General features: G+C 60.6%; 3 protein-coding genes across 5 annotated transcripts; 2 read left to right on the forward strand and 1 right to left on the reverse strand.

Moving 5' to 3' along the window:
* Nucleotides 1-427: 427 nt before the first annotated feature.
* On the reverse strand, nt 428-4528 carry LOC140903011 (uncharacterized). 3 transcript variants are annotated; one of them, XM_073323643.1, is made up of 4 exons: nt 4411-4519; nt 3204-3392; nt 2277-2375; nt 429-1913 (listed from the first exon to the last, which is right to left on the reverse strand). In XM_073323643.1, the coding sequence occupies exons 2-4, from the start codon at nt 3283-3285 to the stop codon at nt 1339-1341; spliced, it is 756 nt and encodes a 251-aa protein (XP_073179744.1). In that variant the 5' UTR covers nt 3286-3392; nt 4411-4519; the 3' UTR covers nt 429-1338. The 3 variants fall into 3 exon arrangements, with proteins under 3 accessions (XP_073179746.1, XP_073179744.1, XP_073179745.1); XM_073323644.1 differs by lacking the exon at nt 4411-4519 and adding an exon at nt 4298-4402; XM_073323645.1 differs by lacking the exon at nt 2277-2375 and having other exon boundaries at nt 428-1913; nt 4411-4528.
* Nucleotides 4529-4684: 156 nt separating this feature from the next.
* LOC140902665 (guanylate-binding protein 1-like) lies at nt 4685-26267 on the forward strand. Its single transcript, XM_073322996.1, is given in 13 exon segments — nt 4685-4722; nt 11284-11488; nt 11713-11840; nt 13237-13346; nt 13728-13930; nt 14592-14840; nt 16531-16775; nt 17031-17243; nt 19232-19360; nt 19362-19439; nt 19999-20100; nt 25347-25496; nt 25877-26267. Coding segments are annotated over 13 exon segments (1941 nt in total). The 5' UTR covers nt 4685-4710; the 3' UTR covers nt 25994-26267.
* On the forward strand, nt 23333-25404 carry LOC140903013 (guanylate-binding protein 4-like). The gene is made up of 3 exons (XM_073323648.1): nt 23333-23716; nt 24762-25006; nt 25306-25404. The coding sequence occupies exons 1-2, from the start codon at nt 23605-23607 to the stop codon at nt 24938-24940; spliced, it is 291 nt and encodes a 96-aa protein (XP_073179749.1). The 5' UTR covers nt 23333-23604; the 3' UTR covers nt 24941-25006; nt 25306-25404.
* Nucleotides 26268-26808: the final 541 nt, after the last annotated feature.

Genomic DNA, 26808 nt, shown 5'->3' on the forward strand with positions numbered 1-26808 from the left:
CAGGGGCCACAGCCCTTCACAGTCTTGGCTCTGACATCACCACAGGGCCCCGGGCCCTCCCAGCCCTGCATAAAATGCCACACGCAACGCTGCGGATGTCACAGGCAGGGCATCCCCGCCACAGGGCAGGCCTGCCCGCTGTCGTCACCCACCTGGCCACCGGCTTGGCAGGGGGGTGGCCAGGTGCAGCGTCCCCACCGCTGTCACCCATCAGCAGGGTGATGCCGTGACGATGTCACAGTGGAACCACAGGCCCAATCATCCTGGGAGGCAGTCCCCCTCCTCCCCACGCTCCTCCCCCAGCCCTGCCGCTGATGCCAGGTGTCCCCCCAACTTGCGCCCCCCAGCACAGGCCAGACAGACCAACAGACACTGGCGCAGGGGACAGAGTATGGCAGAGATACAGAATCACTTTTATTATTAAACAAGGTCCCCACCCCGCCCGACCCCACCCCCCAAGCTATTTCAATGAGCTTGTTAATATTCATCGATCTATTGATGGCTCGCCCCCTCACAACCCGCTCTCTCCAAGGTGAAGCAGACAGGGAGTGCAGGCGGGATCTGTCCCACCCGAAACCCTGGGGGCGCTGGGTTCCAAACACGCCCGGGGTTAGTGGAAGGGGCACCTGAGTGGCTGCCGGCCTAATCTGCGTGGGGCAGAGGGGCAGGAAATGAGTGATGGGGCCTTTCCCCACTGCTGCCCTCAAGGGAGGGGAAAGGGAGGCCGGGGCCCTCCAGCTCCGCAATCTTGCAGCCCCAAGGGTGAGTCGAGATTGCCAGGTCTAAGCCCCTAATGGGGCTCCCCTCACTGAGGTCTGGGGGGCAGGTTGGGAGGGATGATAACAGGCCCCACTCTGGCGGGGAGGCAAAGATGGGGCCAGGCTGGCTGGGGCCCTGGTTAGATTCACTTGAATCTACAAATCAACTAGAATAAAGGAAGGGGAGGAGAGGGTCCCCTGCCCCCATTTCTGTCTCAGAGGCTCAGGACCCCAGATCCCATCACTGCCACCAACCCCCAGCCTGCAGAAACCACTGCAAACATCACCCAACCCACGGATCCCACTGCACCCACCCTCCTCTCTCCTACTCCCACAGATCCTACGGCAACCACCAACCCTCATCTGGTGGTGGATCCCACCACAAGCACCATTCTGGCTCTCTCATATCCTCCCACAGATGCCCATCCAGCCACCATCCAACCCACAAATCCCACCGCAACCACCAACCCCCAGCCTGTGGAACCCACTGCCGCCACCTTCCAACCCACAGATCACACCACTGCCACCCTCCATCTCACTCCCACCTTCCCCACCCCCAGCCCCACAGCAAGGTAGGGGGCTACAGCTCCCCTCGGGCATGCAGCATGTAGTGCTCATGCAAATCCGCCACCAAGCCGAACTCGCCCGGGCACTCGGTGCAGTGGTAAGGTCCGTCTGCCCCCTCGGTGTCCCGGGCGCCATTGGCCTCGCGGGGTGGGGCGGGGGGCCCCTTGTTGCGGGGAGGGGCCGGGGGGCTGCGGCGCCAGCCATGTTCACAGCGGTGAGCCTCCAGGGAGGCAGGCGAGGCGAAGCCCAGGCCACATTCAGCGCAGATGTAGTGGAAGGCTCCAGCTCGGGGCGAGGGGGGCACAGGCCTGGCATCACGGCCCTCTGGGTCCCCAGCAGAGGGTGGGGCCGGCCGGGGCGGGGGCGGCTTGGAGGAGGTGTGCGGCCGCTTCCGGCCCACGTGGTAGCTGCGATGGACCTTCAGGGCCCGCGAGGTGCCGAAGCCGCGCCCGCACTCAGGGCATTCATGCCACTCGGGGCTGGGGGTCTGCGGGGAGCCCAAGCGACCCTGGCCAGCATCCCCCTCCTCTGCCGCCACCTCCTGCTGGGGCTCCGATACGGCTGACCTCAGCTCCTTGCTCCTGGGACCTGGAGAGAGATGGGGTGGGGGCGGGGGGGTGTCAGCAAACTGTCCCTAATCCACAGGGGCCACAGCCTTCGGGCAGCCCCAGAACACACACCCCAGCACCCCCCAACCCTAGAGAACGGGCTGACCTGCATGGCCCGTCCAGCCCTGAGCCTGTCTGCTGGGCTGCCGGACAGGGGTCCGGTTAGTAGCAATACTTGGCTGAATCTCTGTCGTAGGAGAACCCAGGAGTCCTGGCTCCCATCTCCACTTGCTCCAACCACCAGACCCCACTCCCCTCCCAGAGCTGCACAGAGAACCCAGGAGTCCTGGCTCCCAGCTCCACAGCGTGAGATGACCGGCCCTAGGCAGAGCCGCCCACCTACCTGGGTACCCATTGGCAGAGGGTGTGGATGGACGGCTCTCTCCAGAGGACACTGAGGTTGCTTCCGATTCATCCTCTTCCTCCTGCACCGTGGAGACGCCTGCAACATCCACTGCAGGTGAGAGGCTGCCTTTTCCCACCCACCCAACCAACCCACTGGCAGTGCCCCTCAACGCCAACCCACAGCCCCGGGCTCCCCACAGCTCTGCCGGTGCCCCTCAAGCCCTGAGCTATCGGCGTCTTCCCCAGAGCCCCTTGTTCTGGGAAGCATGAGATTATGCACAGGTAGGATGCAGCTAATCCCCCTTCTCCCCACAGACTCAGGCAGCTACTCAGGGAGCACAGAGGGTTAATGGCACCAAAGAGCTACACACACCAAGCAAACCCTGGGCTCCACCCCTTCCAGCATAGGGACCAATCAAAAGAGAGCTGGGGAAAGGGGCGGAGACAAAGACCTATTAAAGTGCACAGCGTTCACCTAGTGCTGAGATGCGGCCCCTCTGGGGTGGGACACATGGTGGGTGTTTAACCACCACACCGCACGGTAATTTAGGACCGAAAACAAAGGACTGAAGCCCAAGACACACAGGGACATACCCAGCATCACCCTGGGTTGAACGGCAGATTTCTCACCGCAGTCATGACCAGGCCTGACCCTGTTTAGCATGAGAGATTGTCCAATCACAGCAGACTGGGCCCCTCTCCTCTGTGCGACCACCTCCCGGCAGCTCAGGACCACGGGAAGGGGGAATTCCAACCCCATTATGCTTTGGGACTAGCATTATATTGACCAGGGGACAGGGAATTCCAAGCCCACAAGGCACTGGGCATGATGTTATAAAGACCAGGGGAAGGGGGAGTGTGAATCCCAGCCCTCACAACACCCCTCCCCACTAAGCCACCCCACCAGCAGCTGCCCTGCCCTCACCAGTTGAGGTCCCATCCTCCTCCTCGAAGATCACGTCCTCGCTCCCCCCCACATCCGTGTGCTTGTGTGTTTCAGACATCATCCCTCAGCGATCAGCCTGGCTTGGGTGAGAGCCTCGCTCGTGGAGTCCCTGCTCTGTCACAGGGGAGCCGACCGCGCAATGCGCCACAATCCCACAATGCACCGGGGCTATACAGATTAGGAGAAATGTGAGGATCCAAACCTATCTTGCACTGGAGCTATATGGACCAAGGGGCAGGGGGCACTGCCTCAATGGGCTGGGGCTATATGGACCAGGGGGAGGGGGTCCCATCCCATAATGCACCAGGCCAGGGCTATATGGACCAGGGAGAGGAGGGTCCCATCCCACAATGCTCCGGGCTGGGGCTATATGGACCGGGGGAGGAGGGTCCCATCCCACAATGCTCCGGGCTGGGGCTATATGGACCGGGGGAGGAGGGTCCCATCCCACAATGCACCGGGCTGGGGCCCCGGTCCCATCCCACAATGCACCGGGCTGGGGCTATACGGACCAGGGGAAGAGGGTCCCATCCCACAATGCTCCGGGCTGGGGCTATATGGACCGGGGGAGGAGGGTCCCATCCCACAATGCACCGGGCTGGGGCTATATGGACCGGGGGAGGAGGGTCCCATCCCACAATGCACCGGGCTGGGGCTATATGGACCGGGGGAGGAGGGTCCCATCCCACAATGCACCGGGCTGGGGCTATATGGACCGGGGTAGGAGGGTCCCATCCCACAATGCTCCGGGCTGGGGCTATATGGACCGGGGGAGGAGGGTCCCATCCCACAATGCACCGGGCTGGGGCTATACGGACCAGGGGAGGAGGGTCCCATCCCACAATGCTCCGGGCTGGGGCTATATGGACCGGGGGAGGAGGGTCCCATCCCACAATGCACCGGGCTGGGGCTATACGGACCAGGGGAGGAGGGTCCCATCCCACAATGCACCGGGCTGGGGCTATATGGACCGGGGGAGGAGGGTCCCATCCCACAATGCACCGGGCTGGGGCTATATGGACCGGGGGAGGAGGGTCCCATCCCACAATGCACCGGGCTGGGGCTATACGGACCGGGTGGGGGGGTCGAGGGGTCCGACCCCACAATGCACCGGGGCGCTGTGTCCCGGGGGGAGGGGCAGGAGGCCCTCCCTATCCCGCCATGCACCGCGCCGCCCGTCGCTCACCGGCTCCTCCGGGCCTGACCCGGTCCCGTCTGGCCGCCGCGGCAGGACCGAGCTGCGCAGGCGCAGTGGGAGCGAGGCAGGGGGCGGGGCTCCGGCAGCGCCTCCGACGTGAGTCTTTGCGCGTGCGCGGGCCTCCCATTTACGTCTACGCCCGGAGCGCAAGGCGTTCCGCATGCGCAATGGTGAGGGGAGTCGAACTCCGGGGCTTTGCGCACGCGAAGTCTCTCCTGAGTCGATGCGCCTGCGCCGTGTGGAGGAGGTGAAGAAGGGGCGACTTGGTCCCGCTGGAGGGTTCTGCGCATGCGCAACGGAGTATGCCATTTTACCCTTGCTGTGGAGGGAATAATCCCTATTCCCCTGCTCCCAGCTAGGGCTGATACTTGGTATGGTCCAGATCTGGGCTCTCGTGCAATGCACCACTGGGGGTGCAAAGGACCGGTCCATAAACTAGGGGGAGCTGGTGCGATGCACGGCCGTGCAATGGACCAGTCTGTAAACTAGGGGGAGCTGGTGCGATGCACGGCCGTGCAATGGACCAGTCTGTAAACTAGGGGAGCTGGTGCGACGCACGGCAGTGCAATGGACCGGTCCGTAAACTAGGGGAGCTTGTGCGATGCACGGCCGTGCAATGGACCAGTCCGTAAACTAGGGGGAGCTGGTGCGACGCACGGCAGTGCAATGGACCGGTCCGTAAACTAGGGGAGCTTGTGCGATGCACGGCCGTGCAATGGACCAGTCCGTAAACTAGGGGGAGCTGGTGCGACGCACAGCCGTGCAATGGACCAGTCTGTAAACTAGGGGGAATTGGTGCGACGCACGGCGGTGCAATGGACCAGTCTGTAAACTAGGGGGAGCTGGTGCGACGCACGGCCGTGCAATGGACCAGTCTGTAAACTAGGGGGAGCTGGTGCGACGCACGGCCGTGCAATGGACCAGTCTGTAAACTAGGGGTAACTGGTGCGACGCACGGCCGTGCAATGGACCAGTCTGTAAACTAGGGGGAGCTGGTGCGACGCACGGCCGTGCAATGGACCAGTCTGTAAACTAGGGGGAGCTGGTGCGACGCACGGCCGTGCAATGGACCAGTCTGTAAACTAGGGGGAACTGGTGCGACGTACGGCAGTGCAATGGACCAGTCCGTAAACTAGGGAGAGCTGGTGCGACGCACGGCAGTGCAATGGACCAGTCCGTAAACTAGGGGAGCTGGTGCGATGCACGGCCGTGCAATGGACCAGTCCGTAAACTAGGGGAGCTGGTGCGACGCACGGCAGTGCAATGGACCAGTCCGTAAACTAGGGGAGCTGGTGCATGGGTCCCAAGTGCTCACAGCGGAGGATGCCACATTCCAGGGGCCTGTGATGCGCTGGCAGGGTGGGAAGCGGGCGCCTGCTTGGGGGCATGACGCGCCACGAGCGAGCTGGCTGGGTGGCAAAGGGCCCTGCGCCCTGGCCTGCCATGCCTCAGGCAGGAGCTGGGATCGCCCTCATCCTGATGCTCTCTAGAAAGTCCCCGTCCGGAGCAGTCTGGCCCCTGGCCCAGGTGGATTGTGGGGAACCAGGCAGTGCCCGGGAAAGGGGACACGGCTGTGCAGTGCCCTGGCTGCCAGATGCAAACATGGCCTGGCTCCAGACCAGCAGGGAACATGCCCGCCATAGGGGGCCAACCAGGCGACGAGGGCATTGCCACTGTGGGGACCTCAGGGAGGCTGCTCGGGGGACCCTGTGTGTGCCAGCAGCAGACCTGAGCTGGGCCTGGCACCTGTGGCATGCTCATTTGCCTTGGAGCAGCTAGCCGGAGTCCTGGCTTTCAGCCCCTTTAACCACTAGGTCCCACTCCCCTCCCAGAGCTGGGAATAAAACCCAGGAGTCCTGGCTCCCAGCCCTCCCCACCCGCTCTGACCACTAGACCTTGCTTCCCTCCTAGGGCAGGGGACTCTCTTGGTCTGTGACCGGTCTAGTCACGCTCCGGTATTTGATCAGCAGCCGCTCTGCGCTGAAGGCCAAGGGCTGGTCTCCCAGCCGGGCCGGTCGGTAGCTCACGGAGCTGGTGGGGTGGAAAGGGAAGGAAGCGGGAAGTGCAGAGAAGTGTCTGGAATAAAGATCTCAGGGGGGTCGGATGGAATAAAGAACAAGGGGGAGGGAAAGTTTTATCTCTTGCCACCTACGTTTCCTAAGGTAGGATGTGGTTAAAGCAGAAGTGTGGGCGCCAGGACTCCTGGGTTCTCTCCCTGGCTCTGGGGGGCAAGGGGGGTCTAGTGGGTTAGAGTAGGGGGACTGGGAGCCAGGACTCCTGGGTTCTAGCCCTGGCTCTGGGATGGGAATGGGGTCTAGTGGTGCTGAGCAGGGTGGGGCTGGGAGCCAGGACGCCTGGGTTCTGTCCCTGTTGTGCTACTGAGTTCATACGCAACCTTCAGCGAGTCGCGTCCCCTCGCAGGGCCTGGGTTCCCCGGGGTGAGAGGGAGGCGGCATCTATCCCCAGACACCGCCTGTCTGTCTGTCTGTCCGTCCCCGTACACCGCCTCTCTCTGTCTGTCCGTCTGTCTGTCTGTCCCCGTACACCGACTCTGTCAGACAACTGTCCATGGTGCCGACCTACGTGCCGGGGGACGAGCTGGGGCTGGCAGCTCTAAATCCCCTGAACGCCTCAGCCAGATGGAAACCGAAAGCGGCCGGAGCCTTTCCTGGCCCGGGGCTGATTCCGGGAAACCCAGTGGGGGGCCGGGGGGTTGCTTTCCTCTGCAGCCTGGGGTACGGGGCATTCGCAGGCTTGAACTAGTGTAAACGGAGGGTCCTCTGTCACGTGGAGTCCGTAACCCGTGATTTGGGGCCCTCAGTGTCTCGGCCCGAGGTCGGGGCCTGTTACGGGGGGCTGGGTGAGGGGCTGTGGCCTGCGCCGTGCAGGGGGTCAGGCTTGATCCCGTGGGTCCCTGTGGGGGTGCCTAGCCCTGAGTCCGAAGCAGTTAAACCGGCGCCCGCCTCCGCTTTCAGTTTCCATCTGACTCGTCCCCTTTTCCCTGGACCAGCTGCGGGGAAAGCTCAGCTCTGAGCCGCACGGAGGGACAGACGGCGCGGGAGGGAGACCGAGCGGACATCGAGCACGGCTGGCCGCCCTCGCCCCAGGGCAGCTAGGGCCCCGGCTGCCCCCCTGCCCCCCCGGGGCTCGGATCGACTCGGCTCCGAGCACGGGGCTGTCGTCCCCGGGCAGGGGCCATCGCCTGGGTGTGGAGCCGAGAGCAAAGGGAGCCGCTGCTAACGTGGGGCTGGGGCCCAGGGTCGATCTGGGCTGGGCGAGCCGGCGGGTGGGGTCGGCACTGCCGGAGGGGGTGGAGAGCAGGGTCTGACCCTGGCCCTAAGACCTCAACCCTAACCCCTGACGCTCACCTAGCCTCCTTCGCCGTACCCCTCGCCCCATTGCCCTAACCCCATAACTCTACCCCTGGCCCCATAGCCCTTAGCCCTTACCCCATAACTCTATCCCTTGCCCCATAGCCCTTACCCCATAACTCTACCCCTGGCCCCATAGCCCTTGCCCCATAGCCCTTACCTCATAACTCTATCCCTTACCCCATAGCCCTTACCTCATAACTCTAACCCTGGCCCCATAGCCCTAACCCCATAACTCTACCCCTGGTCCCATAGCCCTTAGCCCTTACCCCATAACTCTATCCCTTGCCCCATAGCCCTTACCCCATAACTCTACCCCTGGCCCCATAGCCCTTAGCCCTTACCCCATAACTCTATCCCTTGCCCCATAGCCTTTACCCCATAACTCTACCCCTGGCCCCATAGCCCTTACCCCATAGCCCTAACCCCAAACTCTACCCTTTGCCCCATAGCCCTTACCCCATAACTCTATCCCTTACCCCATAGCCCTTACCTCATAACTCTAACCCTGGCCCCATAGCCCTAACCCCATAACTCTACCCCTTACCCCATAACTCTAACCCTGGCCCCATAGCCCTAACCCCATAACTCTACCCCTGGTCCCATAGCCCTTAGCCCTTACCCCATAACTATAGCCCTTACCCCATAGCCCTTACCCCATAACTCTACCCCTGGCCCCATAGCCCTTACCCCATAGCCCTAACCCCAAACTCTACCCTTTGCCCCATAGCCCTTACCCCATAACTCTATCCCTTACCCCATAGCCCTTACCCCATAACTCTACCCCTGGCCCCATAGCCCTTAGCCCTTACCCCATAGCCCTTACCCCATAACTCTACCCCTGCCCCCAATGCCCTTACCCCATAGCCCTAACCCCAAACTCTGCCCTTGCCCCATAGCCCTTACCCCATAACTCTGTCCCCACCCCATAGCCCTAACCCCATAACCCCTACCCTTTACCCCTAACTCTGTACTCCTAGCCCCATAGCCCTAACTCCATCACAATGGCTGTGAATGGGCCTGCAGACCCCAGTGCCCCTTCCTCTGCTGCTGGGGGCTGCGTCTGCAGTGAAACCCGCTTCCTTCCCAAAGCCCCCGGCACTGCGCCATCTCCCTGGCTCTGCCCCTCTTTGGGCGGCTCTGCTCAATGCCCGCGGGTGCCCGGGCTGGGCTGTGCCGGTCCAGCAGTGCTGGGGTGCTGCCGGGCCACACGAGCAGAGCCCTGGCTCGAGCTGGGGGGTGGTTCTGGCTGGAAATGCAGGTTGGGGTTGTGATGGGTTCCCCCCAGGGAGCCACCTGGAACTGGGGTACCACTGAGCCCCTTGACCCACCAGCCTGGGCTCCCTCTCACCCTGTACGGCGGTGACAAGCTGCAAAGTCCTCCAGCTGCACTTTCCCGGCATTCACACGGGGGGGGCACACCCAGCTGCAGTTACACGCCGGGGCTCTCACCACCAGCCTCCCAGCCTGGGGCCCCAGAGCAGTGCCCTCCTGCCCTGGTCAAAGCTGGGCAGTATATGGGTTTAACACCCCGTCCGCCTCTCCCTCAGTGTGAAGAGAGCAATGCTCACTTCTGCCAGCCAAGCCGAGATTTTCCCCAAGCACTCCAGGCAAAGCTCACAGCTTTCGATTAAAACATAAAATGAGTTTATTAACTACAAAATATCAATTTTAAGTGATTATAAGGGATAGCAAACGGCTTAAAGCAGATTACCTGGCAAATAAACAAAAAACGCAAAGTAAGTTTAAGAAAGATGGGATATGAACTCGCAGATTCTCACCCTGATGGATGATACAAGCAGGCTGCAGATTTGTAAGGTGAAAGCTGCACCCAGGTGTTTCATACACAGGCTAGAAATCCCTTCTGCCTGGGCCCAGCACTTCCTCCCGTTCAGTCTTTGTTCCTCAGGTGTTTCCAGGAGTCTCTTTGGGTGGGGAGTGTTCCTCAGGTGTTTCCAGGAGTCTCTTTGGGTGGGGAGTGAAGAAACCCAGATGGCGTCATTCCCTGCCTTATGTAGCTTTTACATCGGGCGGGAGCCCTTTGTTCCAAAACATGGTTCCCAGACCGGGTTGTGGGAAAACCCTGACATCCCAAGATGGAGCCCAGCATCATGTGGCCTGGTCGCATGGCCTTGGAGAGTCATAGCAGCCGTCCCTCCCAGGCTGTCTGTGGTGTTCTCAGGAAGGCTCCCCAGGTGGGAGATAAATGTCTCCTAAGGCCTGTTGTTTTTTCCTAATGGCCCATTGCCCTGAATAGGCCCTTCCCCACCAGCTGTCTTGCCTAGTGGGCATTCCCCAGGGGTAACTACATTTGATGGACAGACACATAGTCAATATTTATAACTTCAGATACCAAAATACACACACATAGGACAGTCCTAGTCAGCAAACCGTCACTTGTCCAGCGACACCTCACAGGACTTGTGGAAAATGCATCAGAATTAGGCCATAATCCTATCATCCTAACAGCACTGTGAAGACTGCGGGGTGCAGTGTCACGGGGTCACCGGCTGGAAGAAAACCGAAGGGGAAACCGGAAGCAGGGTTTTGTTTCGAAAGGCCGGGTTGTGTCCAAAGGGAGCTGGGTTGTGTTAAAACCAAAGGGCCAGAAAGGGTAAAAAAAACTGCCTAGAAATGCCATGGAAAAGAGAGGGGAGCAGTTGGGGGTCAAGTGATTCATTTGGAGCTGAAGTTCGCAAACGGGTGAGATTCTTCTAAAAATAAAAAATGGAAAAGGTTAAACATTTCGTTCCGCCCCCAAACGGATTTATTCTGCGGGGTTTTGCTTTGGCAAGACCACCAGCCACGTTCCCCTCTTGGATGGAGTCGAAACAATTCTTTCCCCTGGATTTTCTGGCCACTGAATGGGAAAAAACTCAACCCTTTGCTCAGCCCGCGGCTGCCAGGCAGCCGGAGAGAGCTTGGAGATGGGGTCCAACTGAGGCAAGAGACCTCCACATGCCCCCATGGCTCCATCCCCGTGGCCTCTGGCTCCCCTTCTATGGTCCTTCTAGGGGCCCCATCACCGCAGCCTCATGTATTGTCCCTCACTCCACCTAGGGGGGCAGGGCGGTGCTGTTATCCCCATTGTACAGACGGGGAAACTGAGGCACAGAGCAGTTGAGACCGGGGATGGTCAGGCCTTGCAGAAGTGAGCATCCCCTGACCAGGGATGGTCAGGCCTGAGTTCAGCAATGCCAAAACACCTTTCAAAACCTGACCCAAGTGGCGGGGAGTCTTGCTGTAACCACTGGACCGTCCTACCTGTCCAGCAGCAGCCCCGCCGGGTGTGATTCAAGGGGCACCGGCAGGGGGTCTGCAGTGATGCCCAGGAGCGCCAGTGCTTGTCTGCCCCAGGGTGAGCTGCCGTGGGCCATGCTGGGGTCCGTACGCTGCACCCGGGGTGGGTGGAAGGGTCTCCCACAGTTTGGGGGGCCTGGCTCCGTGTCTCATCCCCTCACGCTGACCTTCCCTGCTCTGTGTCCCGCAGGCCGCCCCCCCCGGCGCGATGGAGATCCCCATGCTGGCCCCCATCTGCCTGATCGAGAACAGCCCGGCGGGGGAGCTGTGGGTGCAGCAGGAGGCGCTGCGGGTGCTGGCAGAGATCTCCCAGCCCGTGGTGGTGGTGGCCATCGCCGGGCTGTACCGCACCGGCAAGTCCTACCTCATGAACAAACTGGCTGGCAAGAGAACAGGTGGGAGACGTGAGCCCTGCCCCTGGGCGGCAGGACTCCTGGGTTCCGTCCCTGGTGCTGGCAGGGGAAAGGGGTCTAGTGGGTCAGAGTGGGGGGGCTGGGAGACAGGACTCCTGGGTTCCCTCCCTGGCTCTGGGAGGGCAGTGGGTTCTAGGGGTCGGGGGGGCAGGACTCCTGGGTTCCCTCGCTCTGCGACTGTCCCAGCTCCACCCCTCTCTCCCCAGGGTTCTCGCTGGGCTCCACCATCCAGTCGCACACCAAGGGCATCTGGATGTGGTGCCTGCCCCACCCCCGCCGGGCCGGCCACACCCTGGTGCTGCTGGACACCGAGGGGCTGGGCGACGTGGAGAAGGTGAGTGGGGGCGGGGGGCAGTGTATGAGAATCAGCCAATTTGCAGAGCAGGATGGAACGGCCCTTGTAGTTTCCAGGGGCTTCTGGGACTTGTAGTTCCCAGGGGATGCTGGGCATTGTAGTTCAGGGCAAGGCATGCTGGGAAAGGGGATGGGGTATTTAAGGAGCTCCTGCTGCTAAGGGACAGACTCAGCGAGCCCCATGGAGGGGAAGGAGGTTCTGTCTGATGTGGGGTGACGCCCTCTGAGGGGGGCAGTGCCAATCCCGGGAGGGCTGGGGATGCCGTGGCAGGGCTGGGAAGGGAGGCCCAAGGGCGTGGCTGGAAACACCTGTCGTGGCCGGGGAGAACTGTTGAGGTAGCGAAAATGTTTCCTGTCCCGAATCGTGATGAAAAGTCAAAATGGGGGGAAAGTGTCAGGGCTTGAAAATCGGAAACGTGTCCTGGGTCCGGGTCACGCAAAAACTTGGATCATTTTCAAACATTTTGATTTTCCATCTTTTTTTTCTTTCTTTCTTAACTGGGTCTAAATTTACCAAAATGTTGGCAACAAGACGACACTTTGCCTTGAGAAACTTCCAGTTTCCAGTTAGACAAACAGCCAGTCGGGCCGTTTCCACAATTCTGAAACTTTTCCTCCAATAATTTTTCAAATCGGGAAACCTTAACCGACCCTGTTTCGCCAGTAATTTTGGTGTCAACAATTCAGCGGTCTCCAATGACAATTTCATGACCCATTCTAGTCAGGAAGGGCAGGCCTGGGGTTTGGGGGAGCCAGCTTCAAATCCCTGCTCCACAGACCCCCGGTGTGACTTTGGACTCGGTTTCCCCACCCCGCCCGCCAGAGGGAGCGTGACGATAAATACATTCACTCTGGAGAGGGGCTCAGACCCGGCTGTTAAGGTCTTGGCCTTGGCCATATGTCGGCATCGCTCTGCTGTAGGTGGAGGGAAGAGCTGGCATCGCCAGCCACCAGGGGGCAAAAAAAAGTCGGGACCCAAAAAATGCATGAGAGCAGCTGGACCCAACGGCGGGGGGGGGGGGGGGCTTGTCACCTTCCCAAAGTTTAAATGGAGCCACGTGGGTTAGAAACATACTTCGGTAAAAGAAGAGGAGCTCCTGCCCCATCCCGTGCCTCCGGGAGCTGCGGATTTAACGGGGTGGGGGAGGGGAATATGCCAACCCCAAATAGTGACTCTCCTAGCTCCAAGAATGGGAATTCATTGTGGTCTGGACTGGGACCCCAGAGAGCTGGGAGCAGTTCTACTAGCCATCCCTCCCCCATGCCTCAGTTTCCCCATCTGTGCATGGGGCCGGGGATCCCGCCGTGCTCTGCGATGGGCTGTGAGCTCTGTGGCTGGGATGCGCTCGGGCCAGTGACGGTGGGTGTCGTTCCAGGGCGACACGAAGAACGACACGTGGATCTTCACGCTGGCCGTGCTGCTCAATAGCGCCCTGGTCTATAACAGCATGGGCACCATCAGCCAGCAGGCCATGGACCAGCTGCAGTATCCTTGCTTGGGGGCTGGGGCTGGGCGTTTGGGGGGCCCCATGTACCCAGAGAAGGACCCCGTAGTTCCATCCAAATTCATCACCCCCAGCGAAATCGTGACACCACGGCCCTCTCTAGCGGCCTCTCTGCATGGTGGGTAACAACCCACTACTGCCACCAGCTGGCAGAATCACTGCTTTGCCTGCAGTGCCGCAGGGGGCTGCTCTGGACCCGGGAGGTGGTGGGTTCGATCCCTGCTTCCTGGTGTTGTGATGGAATATCCTCCCCTTCCCCCGGTCCCTTCTGAGCCCCCATTGCAGGTGGGTTGGGGGGCCCTGAGGGATCAGGACCCCCCTGCGGGGGGCACCATGTATCCAGTTCCTTAACCGGCTCCCAGCTACGTGACGGAGCTGACGGAGCGCATCAAGGTGAAGGTGGCAGGCGAGGGCAGCTGGCAGGAGGGGGAGGATTCGGCCGAGTTCCTGTGGTTCTTCCCAGCCTTCGTGTGGGCCGTGCGGGATTTCACGCTGCAGCTGGAGCTGGACGGGCGGGAGATCACCGAGGACGAGTACCTGGAGAACGGCCTGAAACTAAAGACAGGTAGGGGAGTGGTGCTGGCCCCAAGGCGGCCCTAGGGAGCGCTGGGCTGCAGGGGGCGGGGCAGGGCTCTCCCCGGCAGTCGGGGCTGGCCCCAGGGTGGCACTAGGGGGCGCCGTGCTGCAGGGGGCGGGGCAGGGCTCTCCCCGGCAGTCGGGGCTGGCCCCAGGGTGGCACTGGGGGGCGCCGTGCTGCAGGGGGCGGGGCAGGGCTCTCCCCGGCAGTCGGGGCTGGCCCCAGGGTGGCACTGGGGGGCGCCGTGCTGCAGGGGGCGGGGCAGGGCTCTCCCCGGCAGTCGGGGCTGGCCCCAGGGTGGCACTGGGGGGCGCCGTGCTGCAGGGGGCGGGGCAGGGCTCTCCCCGGCAGTCGGGGCTGGCCCCAGGGTGGCACTAGGGGGCGCCGTGCTGCAGGGGGGGTGACTTTTGTTCGAGACACAAACCCAGGGGTGACACCTTGTGGGTGTTACCGGTCCCTGGGAGTTGGGGCGTTCACTGTCCCAGCCACATTCCAGCTTGGACGGTTCCCCGGCTCCCCTCAATCCCCTGTGGATAGTGGGGTCTCTTTCCCGCAGTGGGGGCATCTGTCCAGCAGCCGCCGCGCTGCCCCCCAGAAGCAGCCACATGTCAGCGCAGGGGCTGCTGCCCAGCTCCCGTCTCCTCCCCAGGCAGCAGCCGGCGAGCCCAGCTCTACAACCTGCCCCGCGAGTGCATCCGCCAGTTCTTCCCGGCCCGGAAATGCTTCGTCTTCGTCCAGCCGGCCGGCAGGAGGGACCTGCCCCGGCTGGAGGAGCTGCAGGAGGACGAGCTGGAGCCCGAGTTCCGGGAGCAGGTGGCCCGGTTCTGCTGCCACGTCTGGGAGACGTCGACGCCCAAGACCATCCCAGGTGGCCACGTGGTGACCGGGGCCACTGAGTGTCAGTAGCCCTTGGGCCAGGGCTGTCCCAGAGTCAGGGGGCCGATGCCCTGGAACTGCTCCGAACGAAGCCAGCCAGGACTCTGCTTGAGCCTCTGTCACCCGGGCAAGAAGACTACACGGCTTCGGCCTTCCTGGGTCTGACCTCGGAGCGTTCAGCCCCCTGTTCTCCCCACAGCGAGTCCCCACAGCCAAAGGGCCTGTGCTCCTCCCCCCCCCCACCCCCCGGCACAGTGTCACCTGGTTGCATCCCCCTCTTGGGTCTCAGGTTATGAAGGGCACGGGCCATCGCCCACGTGCAGCCAGCTGGAGCCACCTCACCTGCCCCGAGGGTCTCAGCAAAAGTCACACAACCTTATTCCCACCACCGAGGCATTGGTGCAATACAGAGGGAAACTGAGGCACACACAACATTCATGGGAAACAGTCAGGCTCACATAGGCTCACGTACAACATAATGAGGAAAAAGCCACTTCATCACGGGGTCACCAGCTCCCCATGCGATGCTGGGGCCAATGGGGCTCGTGGGCGGGATGAACCGAGCCGGGAGGGGGTCCCCTATGGCCAGCACTGGTGGGGCCAACGCTGGAGCCTGCGCCTAGCTCTGGGGTGTGCGGTTAGGAGGGTCGCTAGAAAATTGTCAAGAGGTGGAACAAAGCCGCAGAAACGACCCGCAGGGAGAGAACAAGCCGGGTGGGGGGAGCCCAACAGAGGAGATCTGGTTAGTGGATCCCAGAGGAGATGGGGAGAGGCCTAGATAGGAGGGTGGGCGCGTCTCCCCGGGGAGGGACACCTGGGTCCCAAAGGGCCGTTTGGGCTGCAGAGAAAGGCAGAGCAGGGCCCTGCGGCTGGGGTGGGCGGGGGGCGAAGCGAAGCGCGTCCCAACGAGAGACGAGGCACTAATTGCTCAGAGGGACTGGTGCGCATCTGGGCTTGGGAGGGGGGCATGTCCCATGGTCCGTGTCTGTCCTGCAGGGGGAGGGCAGGTGAAGGGGCGCAGGGAGGGGCAGGGAGCAGCTGGGGTCCTGGAGGTTGTGGGGAGGCCCTAGGAGGGGCTGGGGACACTGGCGCTGACCCTGCCCCTCCGGCCGTGCTGGGCCCCCTGGCGCTGACCCTGCCCCCCTCCGGCCGCGCTGGGGACCCTGGCGCTGACCCTGCCCCCCTCCGGCCGCGCTGGGGACCCTGGCTCTGACCCTGCCCCCCTCCGGCCGCGCTGGGGACCCTGGCTCTGACCCTGCCCCCCTCCGGCCGCGCTGGGGACCCTGGCGCTGACCCTGCCCCCCTCCGGCCGCGCTGGGGACCCTGGCGCTGACCCTGCCCCCCTCCGGCCGCGCTGGGGACCCTGGCGCTGACCCTGCCCCCCTCCGGCCGCGCTGGGGACCCTGGCGCTGACCCTGCCCCCCTCCGGCCGCGCTGGGGACCCTGGCTCTGACCCTGCCCCCCTCCGGCCGCGCTGGGGACCCTGGCGCTGACCCTGCCCCCCTCCGGCCGCGCTGGAGACCCTGGCGCTGACCCTGCCCCCCTCCGGCCGCGCTGGGGACCCTGGCTCTGACCCTGCCCCCCTCCGGCCGCGCTGGGGACCCTGGCGCTGACCCTGCCCCCCTCCGGCCGCGCTGGGGACCCTGGCTCTGACCCTGCCCCCCTCCGGCCGCGCTGGGGACCCTGGCTCTGACCCTGCCCCCCTCCGGCAGTGCTGGGGACCCTGGCGGTGACCTACGTCGACGCCATCCGCAGCGGGGCAGTGCCCTGCATGGAGAGCACGGTGCTGGCCCTGGCCCAGATGGAGAACTCGGCGGCGGTGGGGGAGGCCGTGGCTGTCTACGAGGAGCAGCTGGCCCGGCGGGCGGCGCTGCCCACAGAGAGCGTGCAGGAGCTGCTGGAGCTGCACGCCCAGTGCGAGCGGGAGGCGCTGCGGGCGTTCATGGCCGAGCTCACGGTACGGCCCCTCGCGCCGGCCCCAGGGGTTATGGGACAGCTGCCCCGCTGCAGGATGGGCGGGGATGGGGCTCCCCTGATCCCGTTCCCCGGGTATCTCCCAACCCCGGCCCCTGCTTAGCTGGAGACCCAAGATGCAAGACCAAGGGGACCCAGCCTCATCTCCAGCCCTGGCTGCATGCAGATTGGCTCACATCCCTGCCCCATTTGGGCCCTGTCCTCGCTCACCCCTGCCCTGTCTGTGCCCACCTGGCAGCGCCGTCTGGAGGAGCAGAAGCAGGAGATCTGCCGGCGCAATGAGCTGGCGTCGTTGGATCGCCGCACGGCCACCCTGCTGGAGCTGTCGGACGAGCTGGACGACCAGATCGGCCAGGGGGTCTACCTGGTGCCCGGGGGCTACCAGCGCTTTCTGGACGACCAGTGGCATGTGGTGGACAGATACTGGCAGGTGCCAGGGAAGGGGATAAAGGTAGGAGAGGGCTGGAGCCTGGCTCTGTCTGTCTCTGCGTCCCCTCATTCTGCAGCCCAGGAAGCCCTGCTGAGAACCAGGGATCAGGTGCAGCATCAGAATGTGTCTACCCCACCCTCACAGCCCCCCTGCTGTCAGCGTGGCCCCGGCCAGGTTCCCGTGGCCAGACCAGTCGTCAGCCGCTCTGCTGGGGCTGCTGGTGGGGGGCCAGTTAGTGTCCAGGTGATGAGGCCATTTGTCCTGTTACAAACCGGGTTCAGTCTGTTAACTCTGAAACCTAATGACCACACAGTGACCCATTTTCCTGATCATTCCAGCTGTGGGTCAGCCCGGGTGTAGCACTTGAGGTTGGAGCCATTCGTTGCTGTGGGATAAATGCTCCCTTCGTGTCCGCCTCTGGGGCAGAGCGCTTTGGACACCAGCTGTTCACATACACACCCCACTCTTCCTTCTGGGCTCTCCGCTGCTCCCTCTCTTCAGCCTGTGGCCATGGAGGAGCCCATGTGCCTGGTGGGGAATGGCGCCGACGGGGAGCAGGATGGGTACAAGCAGGGGAACAACACGGTGACCTCCCGGGCCGCCATCGAGAACGAGGCGGCCCTCAGGGAGGCGCTGGCTCACTATGCAGCCGGGATGGGGGGGCTGCGGCTGCCGGCAGAGCTGGGCAGCCGGGATGTGGGGGCTGCGGCTGCCGGCAGAGCTGGGCGGCCGGGATGGGGGGGCTGCGGCTGCCGGCAGAGCTGGCCGAGCTCTCGGCGGCGCACGGGAGGTGCGAGGCGGACGCCCTGCGGCTCTTCATGCAGCGCTCCTTCAAGGACGAGGAGCAGGGGTTCCAGAAGCAGCTGGTGGTAGGTGGGGGATGGTGTCACGGAGTCCCCGGGCGACGCTCTGGACCTGCTCCCCAGGAAGCCAGTCAGGGCTCAGGGGCAGTCGCCTTTCTGTGAGCAGCCTGTCTGCAGGACACACAGCTCACACAGCTCCCACCTTCCTGGGTCTGACCTCGGAGCATTCAGCCTCCTCTGCCCCTCCCTGCGCTTCCCACAGCGAGTCCGCCCAGGCGGGGTCCTGGGGAAGCCAGAGGGTCCTGCCCCCCAACTCCACAGTCAGACGTGACTCTCAGCCAGCCAGTAACACAGAAGGTTTATTAGACGACAGGAATGTGGCCTAAAACAGAGCTTGTGGGTGCAGAGAACGGGACCCCTCAGCTGGGTCCATTTTGGGGGGCAGGGAGCCAGACAACCCCGTCTGCCCTTCACTCCATGTCCCAGCCAGCCCCAAACTGAAACTCCCTCCAGCCCCTCCTCCTCTGGGCTTTGTTCCTTTCCCGGGCCAGGTGGTCACCGGATTCCTTTGTTCTCCAACCCTTTAGCTCTCACCTTGCAGGGGGGGAAGGGCCCAGGCCATCAGTGGCCAGGAAACAGGGTGTCGGCCATTCTCTGTGTCCAGACCCCTGCACACACCTGCCCTCTAGGGCTCTGCAATGATCATACACCCTTACCCCCCCACCTAGATACTTAAGAACTGCCTAGGGGAAACTGAGGCACCCCCACAATATTCGGAGGAAACATTAAGAACAGTCCCACTTCGTCACAGGGGGTCCCGGGCCGGGCCCAGCAGCAAGGAGAGCATTGCTGGGGTGGATTTGCAGGGCAGGGGGGCCTGCTAGGCACCAGTGGTGGGTCAGGGCCCCGTAGTGCCAAGTGCTGTACGGATACCCGACCAAAACCTGGTGCCTGCTCCAGGGACCGTCCAATCCCCGGGTGACCCGATTGGCCAGTGGACCATTGGCCCTCCTAATCCCCCGACTGGCCAATGAATCTGTGACCCTCTGATCCCCCGAGTCGCCAGTGAGCCTTCGGCTCCCCCAATCCCCCAACTGGCCAGTGACCTGCTGTCAGGCACAGGTCTCAGCCAGAGGAGGCGGAAGGGCACCGGAATCCAGCCCCAGCCGTGGCTCTGCGATGGGGTTTCTCCCTTTCCTTGCCCAGGCCGGGATCATGGAGCAACACGCAAACCTCCTCGCAGAAAACGAGGCCGTTTCAGAGCAGACCTGCCGCGCCCTGCTGGAGGAGCTCTCGGCCGCCATGCAGCAGAAACTCAGCGCCGGGCGTTACTCCGCAGCCCGGCGGGTACTAGGCCTACGACAGGGACCAGAACCAGGTGGATTACCGGGCGAATGCCAACAAAGGGGTCAAGGTGAGTGTTTGAAATTAGCCCCCACTCCCCTCCAACCTGGCAGTTACAACAGCACGCGCAGCTCCGGGAGAAGGTTCATCAGTTCTCAGCCCACTGAGGGACCCCTGTAATCAGTGGGTCTGACCTCCTGCATAGCACAGGGTGTAGGACATCCCTGAAATGATTCCTGTTTAAGGAGAGCAGCTCTCAGAGAAACACCCCTCATTCCCCAGCGGGTGTGAGCATTGTCCTTATGGGAAGGCAGCTCCTCTCAACCCAGTCACTTGCTTTCTAACCCTGGGGTCTGGTGCACTGTCGGGAAACCCCCACCAAAGTGTCGATTTTCCTCCCCCGAGGGGATGAGGCTGCAGAGAGGTGGGATCAGCCCCTGTGCTGCGGCTCAGCTCCCATCTCCCCACCCCTGACTCCGGCCCCTGTGATGTCTCCGGCTTCGTGGGGAGAACATTTTGCCCCGAGGCAGAATAAAGCCCCCTGTGAGACCCACATCCCTGAGGAAGGAGGGAGCTCATTAGCATATCGATTGGATGAATAATCCAGCACTTGGCCACCTCTGGTCCAGGCGGAGGAGACTCTGGAGCAGTTCCTGGCCAGTAAGAAGGCCAAGGCAGAGGCCGTGCTGAAGGCCGACATCCTGCTGACCGAGGCGAGAAGCACGTGGCTGGTGAGACCCTGCAAACAAGTCCCTGCCCCCTTCTCTTTGCAGCAGAACCAGTTTCCATCACTGCAGCATGTCTGTGCAGTGCCTGGTGCCGTAGGGCCCTGGGTCAGGACTGGGGCTCGCGGGTGCTACGGCCATGCAGACTGCAAATAATACCAGGGTCACACGCTGCAGAGCATCTGTCAGCCAAACTCATTGCACCCAACAGGAGCTCCCTGCATCCCCCCCGCCCCAGCAAACTCCCTGGATGCCCCTTCCCAGCCCCCTTTATTTTAGAGACTCCCTGAAACCCCTGCCCCTCCTCCCATGCCAGGTGGGGTCGGGGCGCAGGAGGCGGTGAGGGCTCTGGTGGGGGGTGTGGGTTCTGGGGTCGGGCCAGAAATTAGGAGTTCAGGGTGTGGGAGGGGGCTCTGGGCTGGGACAAGGGGTCAGGAAGGGGTGCAGGCTCTGGGGTGGGGCTGGGGATGAGAGGTTTGGGGCGCAGAAGGGTGCTCCAGGCTGGGATCGAGGGGTTTGGAGGGTGGGAGGGGGGATTATTAATGAGCTTAGATTGTACAGATCCCTATGCAGTGCATGATGGTCTAATTCCAGGGTCACACTCCAGCGAGGGTGCAAGGCGGGGGAACTGGGAAATGGGCGCTTTGTCCTTGAGTGGCTGCGGTAAAGCACTCAGGTAGCTGAGTTGGGTGTATGCTGCCACCTGCTCTCATGTTGGGTGATAACAGGACCTGGTGAGGCTGGCTGAATCTCCAAGGAAGCAGCGTGGGAGAGGCCTGCCCAGCTTGGGGGTTAGAGCCCACAGCTGTCCCCACGGCTCCCAGACTGCACCCCAGGGGTGACAGCCCATCACACGCACTGTCAAGGCTGAGAGCAGTACCTGGAGGAGGACTGTAGGGCTACCTGGTTGACCCAGCTTCGCCCTTTCCAGCTCTAAGCACTTCTCCTCCGCTTCCACCTCCAAGCGCTTCATCTGCAGGAAGAAATTCCTGTCTTCTGCAGTCAGAACTCGGTCTGGGTTAAGAGCATACCTCCAGCCTGCCACCTGGATCCCGGGGAGGGGAGGGCTGACCCTTCCCTCGGGTGGGTGTCTCCGGTCCCCCATCCCCTCCCTGCATTTCTGTCATGGAGCTGGATTTCTGGGCTGGATCTGGGTCTGTCTGCTCTGTGGCGTGCCGCTTTGGGAAGACTGGGTTCTCTCGGCCGTCGGTGCCCGACTGCAACCTGCTGCACAGTCTGCCCAAAGCTAGCCTAGCTATTTCGTTGCCACGAAGCTAGAAAAAAAATAACTGCTTGTTGGACTCCCCGGCTTGGCAGGCTGAACTCTCTGTGAGCCTGTCCCCCTCAGGCAGCAAAGCAAGGAAAAGAAAGAAAATACCTCCCTGGCTTTGCAGGCTGCAAAAAGGAAAAATGTGTCCTTTTAAAATCCTGAGGTCTGTGCCTCTGGTTCAAAATAATCCCACCGCTGACACCATGTCAAGGCTGATTCCCTACTCTGGCACTTCGAGTGCAGAAGGTGGGGCCCACAAGGACTCTAAAAATTCATACTGGCCACTCCAGGCTGGTATTGAACTCCCAAGGTCACTGCTTGTGTCTGACCTTGGATGGGTCGATGCTGCCACCACCCAAGTGCAAGAAACCCCTCTGAGAGACCAGGAAGGCGCCCTTGGGAATTCCTCCCTGGGGGGTACCCTCAAGCCCTTTCACCCCCCTCTGAGGAAGAGCTGAGAAAGAAAACAAAGGAAATCAGCTGTTGCCACCAGCTAATTAAACAACATGATGCACAAGCCTCTTAGGACCCAACAATCCAATCCGGTTCTTAAAAAGATGTGTTTTATTAATAAAAAAAAGAAAAGAAAATTCATCTGGTAACTTAGGCATTTGCTAGATTTTAAGAGTAACTCAAGGATTAAGCACCAAAACTAGTTTTCTTGAGGTCCAGTTAAAAGGTTACAAGCAAAACAAAAGCACCCGGGGTTAGCAGGGAGGAGTCCACAAGCCATAAAGAAATAAAAAGGGACAAACCTGGTCGCGTCTTTTGAGACATTTCCTGACCTATTTATGTATCTGGGCTTTCAGCTGAGAAGTTTCTAGGTATGATACTGAAACTGGCCCCAAGCGCCTTACGGCATCGCTGCTGCCCTGTCTCCTCTCCCCGGGAGAACAACCCCAGACAGACCAAAGGGGAGTCTCTGTTCAACTGTTCAATGTTCTGGCCTTCCCATTGGCTCGTTTGGCCAGGCGTCCACTCACTTCCTTTTACCTAGGCATAGTAGTGAGACTTTTGAACCCTTTACAGGTAGAGCGATTAGAGAACAGTTACTCAGAGGGATTTTATAGCTACTGGCTGGCTGGGTGTCCATAAAAGGGAGCTCCCCGCCCCCCTTCATTTATCACACCCGCCTTCAGTCATGGCGAGGCCCCTTTCCCCAGAGAGCTGCTTCTTATCCCCTGAGCCACCTCCCGAGCGTGGCACCCCCGCCCCCCCAAGCGTGTCCTGCTGGATGCCACGTCCCTTGAACCTGTTATTTTCAAGACCTTCCCATGGCTGCTACAGCCTCTTTATACACCCGGCTAGTCGTACCAGGGGGCAGCAGGGACCAGTGCTGCCGACGTTCATGAGTATTATCATTTTCCTTAAAGCCCCAGCTCCTGGAGCCAGGTGGGTCTGGGCTGGTTTCAGACTTAAAGAAAAAGGAAGCTTCGAGCCCTCGTGGCTGTGGAGAAAGCTACAAAATGTGACCCCTGGGCACCCTAATGGTCACAGCTTGGAAAAGCCTCACAAGGGATGCAAAGAAGGCAGATGGGTTCTGTGAATATTCCTGCCCTGGAGTGGAAGGAAGGGGGCCGAGGCTTTCGGTTCCAGCAGCGGTAATAGGCTTTCTGTTCGGCCAGTGACTGGGGGGATGTTAAATACCAGATGCTAAAGTTACACATCTCTAAATCAGCAGGACCAGGTACCCCGTATGGAAGAGTAGCAAAAGAATTGGCCGGGGATCTCCCTGAACCATTGATGTTGATATGCAACACATCTTGGCATTCAAGGGAGGTCCCAGAGGACTGGAACAAGCTCTTATGCCAATATTTAAAAAGGGTGGGGAGGGCGGCCCAGGAACCCATGGGCAGTAAAACCCTGCGGGTGTCTGTAGGGGAGGGAAGAGTACTGTTTATCCTCACTTTATGGGATGGTGCTGTGCCTTTTCCCCACAGCTTAGAGTGAAACACAAGACAGGCTTTGTGTTGGCATGACGCTGAATTCCCAGCATCAGTTCCTGTTATACGAAGGGCAGCTGCTTTCCTGGCCATTTTCGGTTTCCATTTGACACAGAGCTGTCTGCACTGCGTGGGGGGGTTTCGGGCCCAGCAACTTCCACATGCCCGAACTCCGTTGCCTGAAATCTAATCAGCCGCGAGTCCCGTCCCTGCCAACTTTTAGCAGAAAGGAGAAGCGAATAAATCTCCCCTGGAGTTTCGCAGCACCCGCTGGCTTGAAGCTGTTAAAGGGAATGAATGTCCTGGTGCAAAAAGTGGCATCATGTCCCAGCTCAGAGACAGCAAAGAGGAGGAGCCAGTGGTCGGTTTGCAGCAGGGCAGCCAGACACAAGGAGCTGTGCTAATGCAGGTGATTAATGGGCTGGGAAACAAAAGGGATCAATAGGGGTGCTTCAAATTCACATGCAGCCCCGTTGGGAAGCCACAGACCCACACAGCCGCTTTGCTCTCCGGCACTCCCTAATGAGCACCCCCCAGCTAAGCTCCCTGCTCCGAGTGCCCGGGGGCTGCCCCAGTAGCAAATTACTGAAACACAACATTGGTATACAGGGTGAAACCCGGTGGGGTCGCAGCTGCCCTTCAATCAGAATAAGTGTCAAAGAAGCAATTAAGCTCCTTTTATGGAACCAGGCAACTGAGACTAAAGAAGCCACTACCCAAAATGTGGGACATATACAAGGCTGCTCAGGAATCTGAGCTATATGGGTGTTGTTTCTGGTGGAGGTGTGTGTGTGTTTGAGGGGAGGGTGTGGCAGAGAAGCAGCAGAATCACCACTGAAGCAGAGACAGAAGGAAGCCAGCAAGCCCCAGAGACCTGCTTCTAACATGACCCTGAAAAAGGCTAAGAGCAAGGGAGATCTTTTGGGCAGCGTGCTGGCTGGAAAGAGGCTTGGGATTGTGAGTAAAAAAACTGCCTCTTGCTATGTTCTGGGGAACAGGACTTTGTAAATAAAGAAGTAGCAAAGAAATAGCTGACTCCATCAGTAATGTCCCCCCCCCGCCCCATAACAGAAACAACATACGAGACCCGAAATATGGTCAGCCACTCAGGCTAAAAACGCCTAAGCTGGTGTGAAGAGTGAGATCCATTTTCCAGGAAGAGACTCAAGATTCCCCTGTTTGGGCAGGATCTCATGAGCCGTTTGAGCCTGGTGCAGGGCCAGATTCCCAGTGGGTTGGCAGCTGATAGTGGGATCACCTCCTCTCCTAATCGCATGATCATTTCCCACCCTGCAGGGGCCGGTTGTTTCCTGTCCATTGCTGTCTTCGAAGGGCTGCTTGTCTAGCCCAGGATCAAAAGAGGAAGGGACCAGTCCCCCGCATAGACCGTCAGCCCTGGAGGGCCCAGAAAAAGCCCCCCAGTGTCCTAACCCTCTGCTCCTTTCTCCTCCCAGTGCTCAGCGCCTTGGTCAAAAGCTACGTGGACACGACACACAGCGGGAACGTGCCCTGCCTGGAGGATGCCGTGACAGCTACAGAGAACAAGATGGGCGTCACGGAGGCGCTGGCTCACTACGTGGCTGAGACAGAGACGCGGGTGGCATTCCCGGCGGCCATGATGGAGCTCTCGTAGCGTCACGGCAAAAGCCTGGCAGATGCTCTGCAGCTTTTCATGCAGCTCTCCCTCAAGGCTGAGACGGTGAGGTATCAGCTAGAGCTTATGGTAACGCACTCGTGCTTTTAGCTCTAGAGGTCCCCGGTTCAATCCCCCAGGGCAGCCGTGCCGGGGCCTGTCTAGGATTGAAACCGCTGTGAGCTCACATGCTCAAGGTGAGCTTGGCTCGAGCAGTGGGAGTAAGTTACCTGCTGGTGAAAGGGCTAGAAAGCCAGGACTGTGTCCTTCTCTCCAGCGGGGCAGGGGCCGCCCGCAAGCTACAAGCAAGAGCAGAGAGGAGGCTGCAGAGGACAGAAATAAGGTTTTTTCCTTTTCTTGGCTAGGCCTTTGGCAACGTCTTCAGCAGAAATGAAGCATCTCCAAGGAACTTTGCCTCTTGTTGCGGGAGGAGCTCTCGGCCGCTGGGTGGAAGAAGCACACGGACGGGGTTTACATGCTACCTGGCGGCTACCAAGACCTCCGAGACCAGAGCCACGTGGTGAACTTCCGGACAACACCCAACAACGGGGTCAAGGTGAGTGGGTGACAACCCCTTCATTTGGAAAGTGGGCGTAACTATCCACACCGGGGCAGCAGAACGGGGGGCCATAGCCCCATCACTTTTAAAAGGAAGAGGCGAAGTGGGGGCTGGGTCTCGGGGGAAGGGTAGTGCAGGGGCGGGGCCACGGTTCGGGCCCTGGTGGCCCCCCCACTTTTAGGGACCTTCCGTTGCCCTTGTATCCACAGCACGGCTTTCCTACCTCATCCCCCTGATGTTTGTTTTAAAACTACAGCAACGGCCCTTGCTAAGAGGAAACCTGTTTTATTGGCCACAGGCCCCTGGGAGCCGAGGGTGATTAGCATATTCATGAGAGCTCATGAATAATTCAACACTATGTGATCTTCTCTTCCCAGGCAGAAGAGGTACTGGACCAGTTCCTGGCCAGTGAGACGGCAGCGACAGACGCCATCCTCAGAGCAGATAAAACGTTGATGGAAGCAGAGGAGGAGAAAGCCAGTACGTTGCCCTAGTCTGGGGGATTTCTGATCGAACTGGACCTAAAAATTCCCTAATTTCCTCCGACGTCTTCGGAAAAAATTCTTCAGTTCCACGAAGAAAGGTTATTTCAAAGGATTAGGCAGGAGACTTTCTTTAGCAGCACAAAATTAGAGAGACTCACACCCCATTGCGTGGTGACGGTGACGTCCCACGCACAGGAATAAATAGTTCGCTGTGTCCCGTGCTTCACCCTCTCTGACCCAAGTGGCTCGCCAGAATTTGGGATCTTGTGCGTTCTTCCAGTTGGGAGGAGAAATTGAGGATGGAGTCTGGTACCTTTGGTGCAGTTCCATTTATTTACCAAGCATGGACCAAATGCAGTTTCCCTGAACACAGGAGGACTTGAAAAACAGAGCCCCCCACCCCAGAAGGGATGTGGACAAACTGGAGAGAGTCCAGCGGAGGGCAAGGAAAATGATTAGGGGGCTGGAGCACGTGACTTATGAGGAGAGGCTGAGGGAACTGGGGATGTTTAGTCTGCAGAAGAGAAGAGTGAGGGGAGATTTGATAGCAGCCTTCAACTACCTGAGGGGGGTCCCAAAGAGGATGGAGCTCGGCTGTTCTCAGTGGTGGCAGACGACAGAACCAGGAGCAATGGTCTCAAGTTGCAGTGGGGGAGGTCTAGGCTGGAGATCAGGAAACACTATTTCAATAGGAGGGTGGTGAAGCGCTGCATTGGGTTCCCTAGGGAGGGGGTGGAATCTCCATCCTTTGAGGTGTTTAAGGCCCAGCTTGCCACAGCCCTGGCTGGGATGAATTAGTTGGGGTTGGTCCTGCTTTGAGCAGG

Source organism: Lepidochelys kempii, chromosome 24 (genome assembly GCF_965140265.1).
Source record: "Lepidochelys kempii isolate rLepKem1 chromosome 24, rLepKem1.hap2, whole genome shotgun sequence".
NCBI classification, from domain to species: Eukaryota; Metazoa; Chordata; order Testudines; family Cheloniidae; genus Lepidochelys; species Lepidochelys kempii.

What these genes read in the sequence shown, in the direction of transcription:
- LOC140903011 (XM_073323643.1), bottom strand. Translation starts at nt 3,285, where the DNA reads ATGATGTCTGAAACACACAAGCACACGGATGTGGGGGGGAGCGAGGAC. An exon ending in GGAGGATGGGACCTCAACTG is followed by an intron (nt 2,376 to 3,203) that starts GTGAGGGCAGGG and finishes TGGATGTTGCAG; the next exon opens with GCGTCTCCACGGTGCAGGAG. An exon ending in CTCTGCCAATGGGTACCCAG is followed by an intron (nt 1,914 to 2,276) that starts GTAGGTGGGCGG and finishes ATCTCTCTCCAG; the next exon opens with GTCCCAGGAGCAAGGAGCTG.
- LOC140903013 (XM_073323648.1), top strand. Translation starts at nt 23,605, where the DNA reads ATGTCCTGGTGCAAAAAGTGGCATCATGTCCCAGCTCAGAGACAGCAA. An exon ending in AAGGAGCTGTGCTAATGCAG is followed by an intron (nt 23,717 to 24,761) that starts GTGATTAATGGG and finishes TTCTCCTCCCAG; the next exon opens with TGCTCAGCGCCTTGGTCAAA.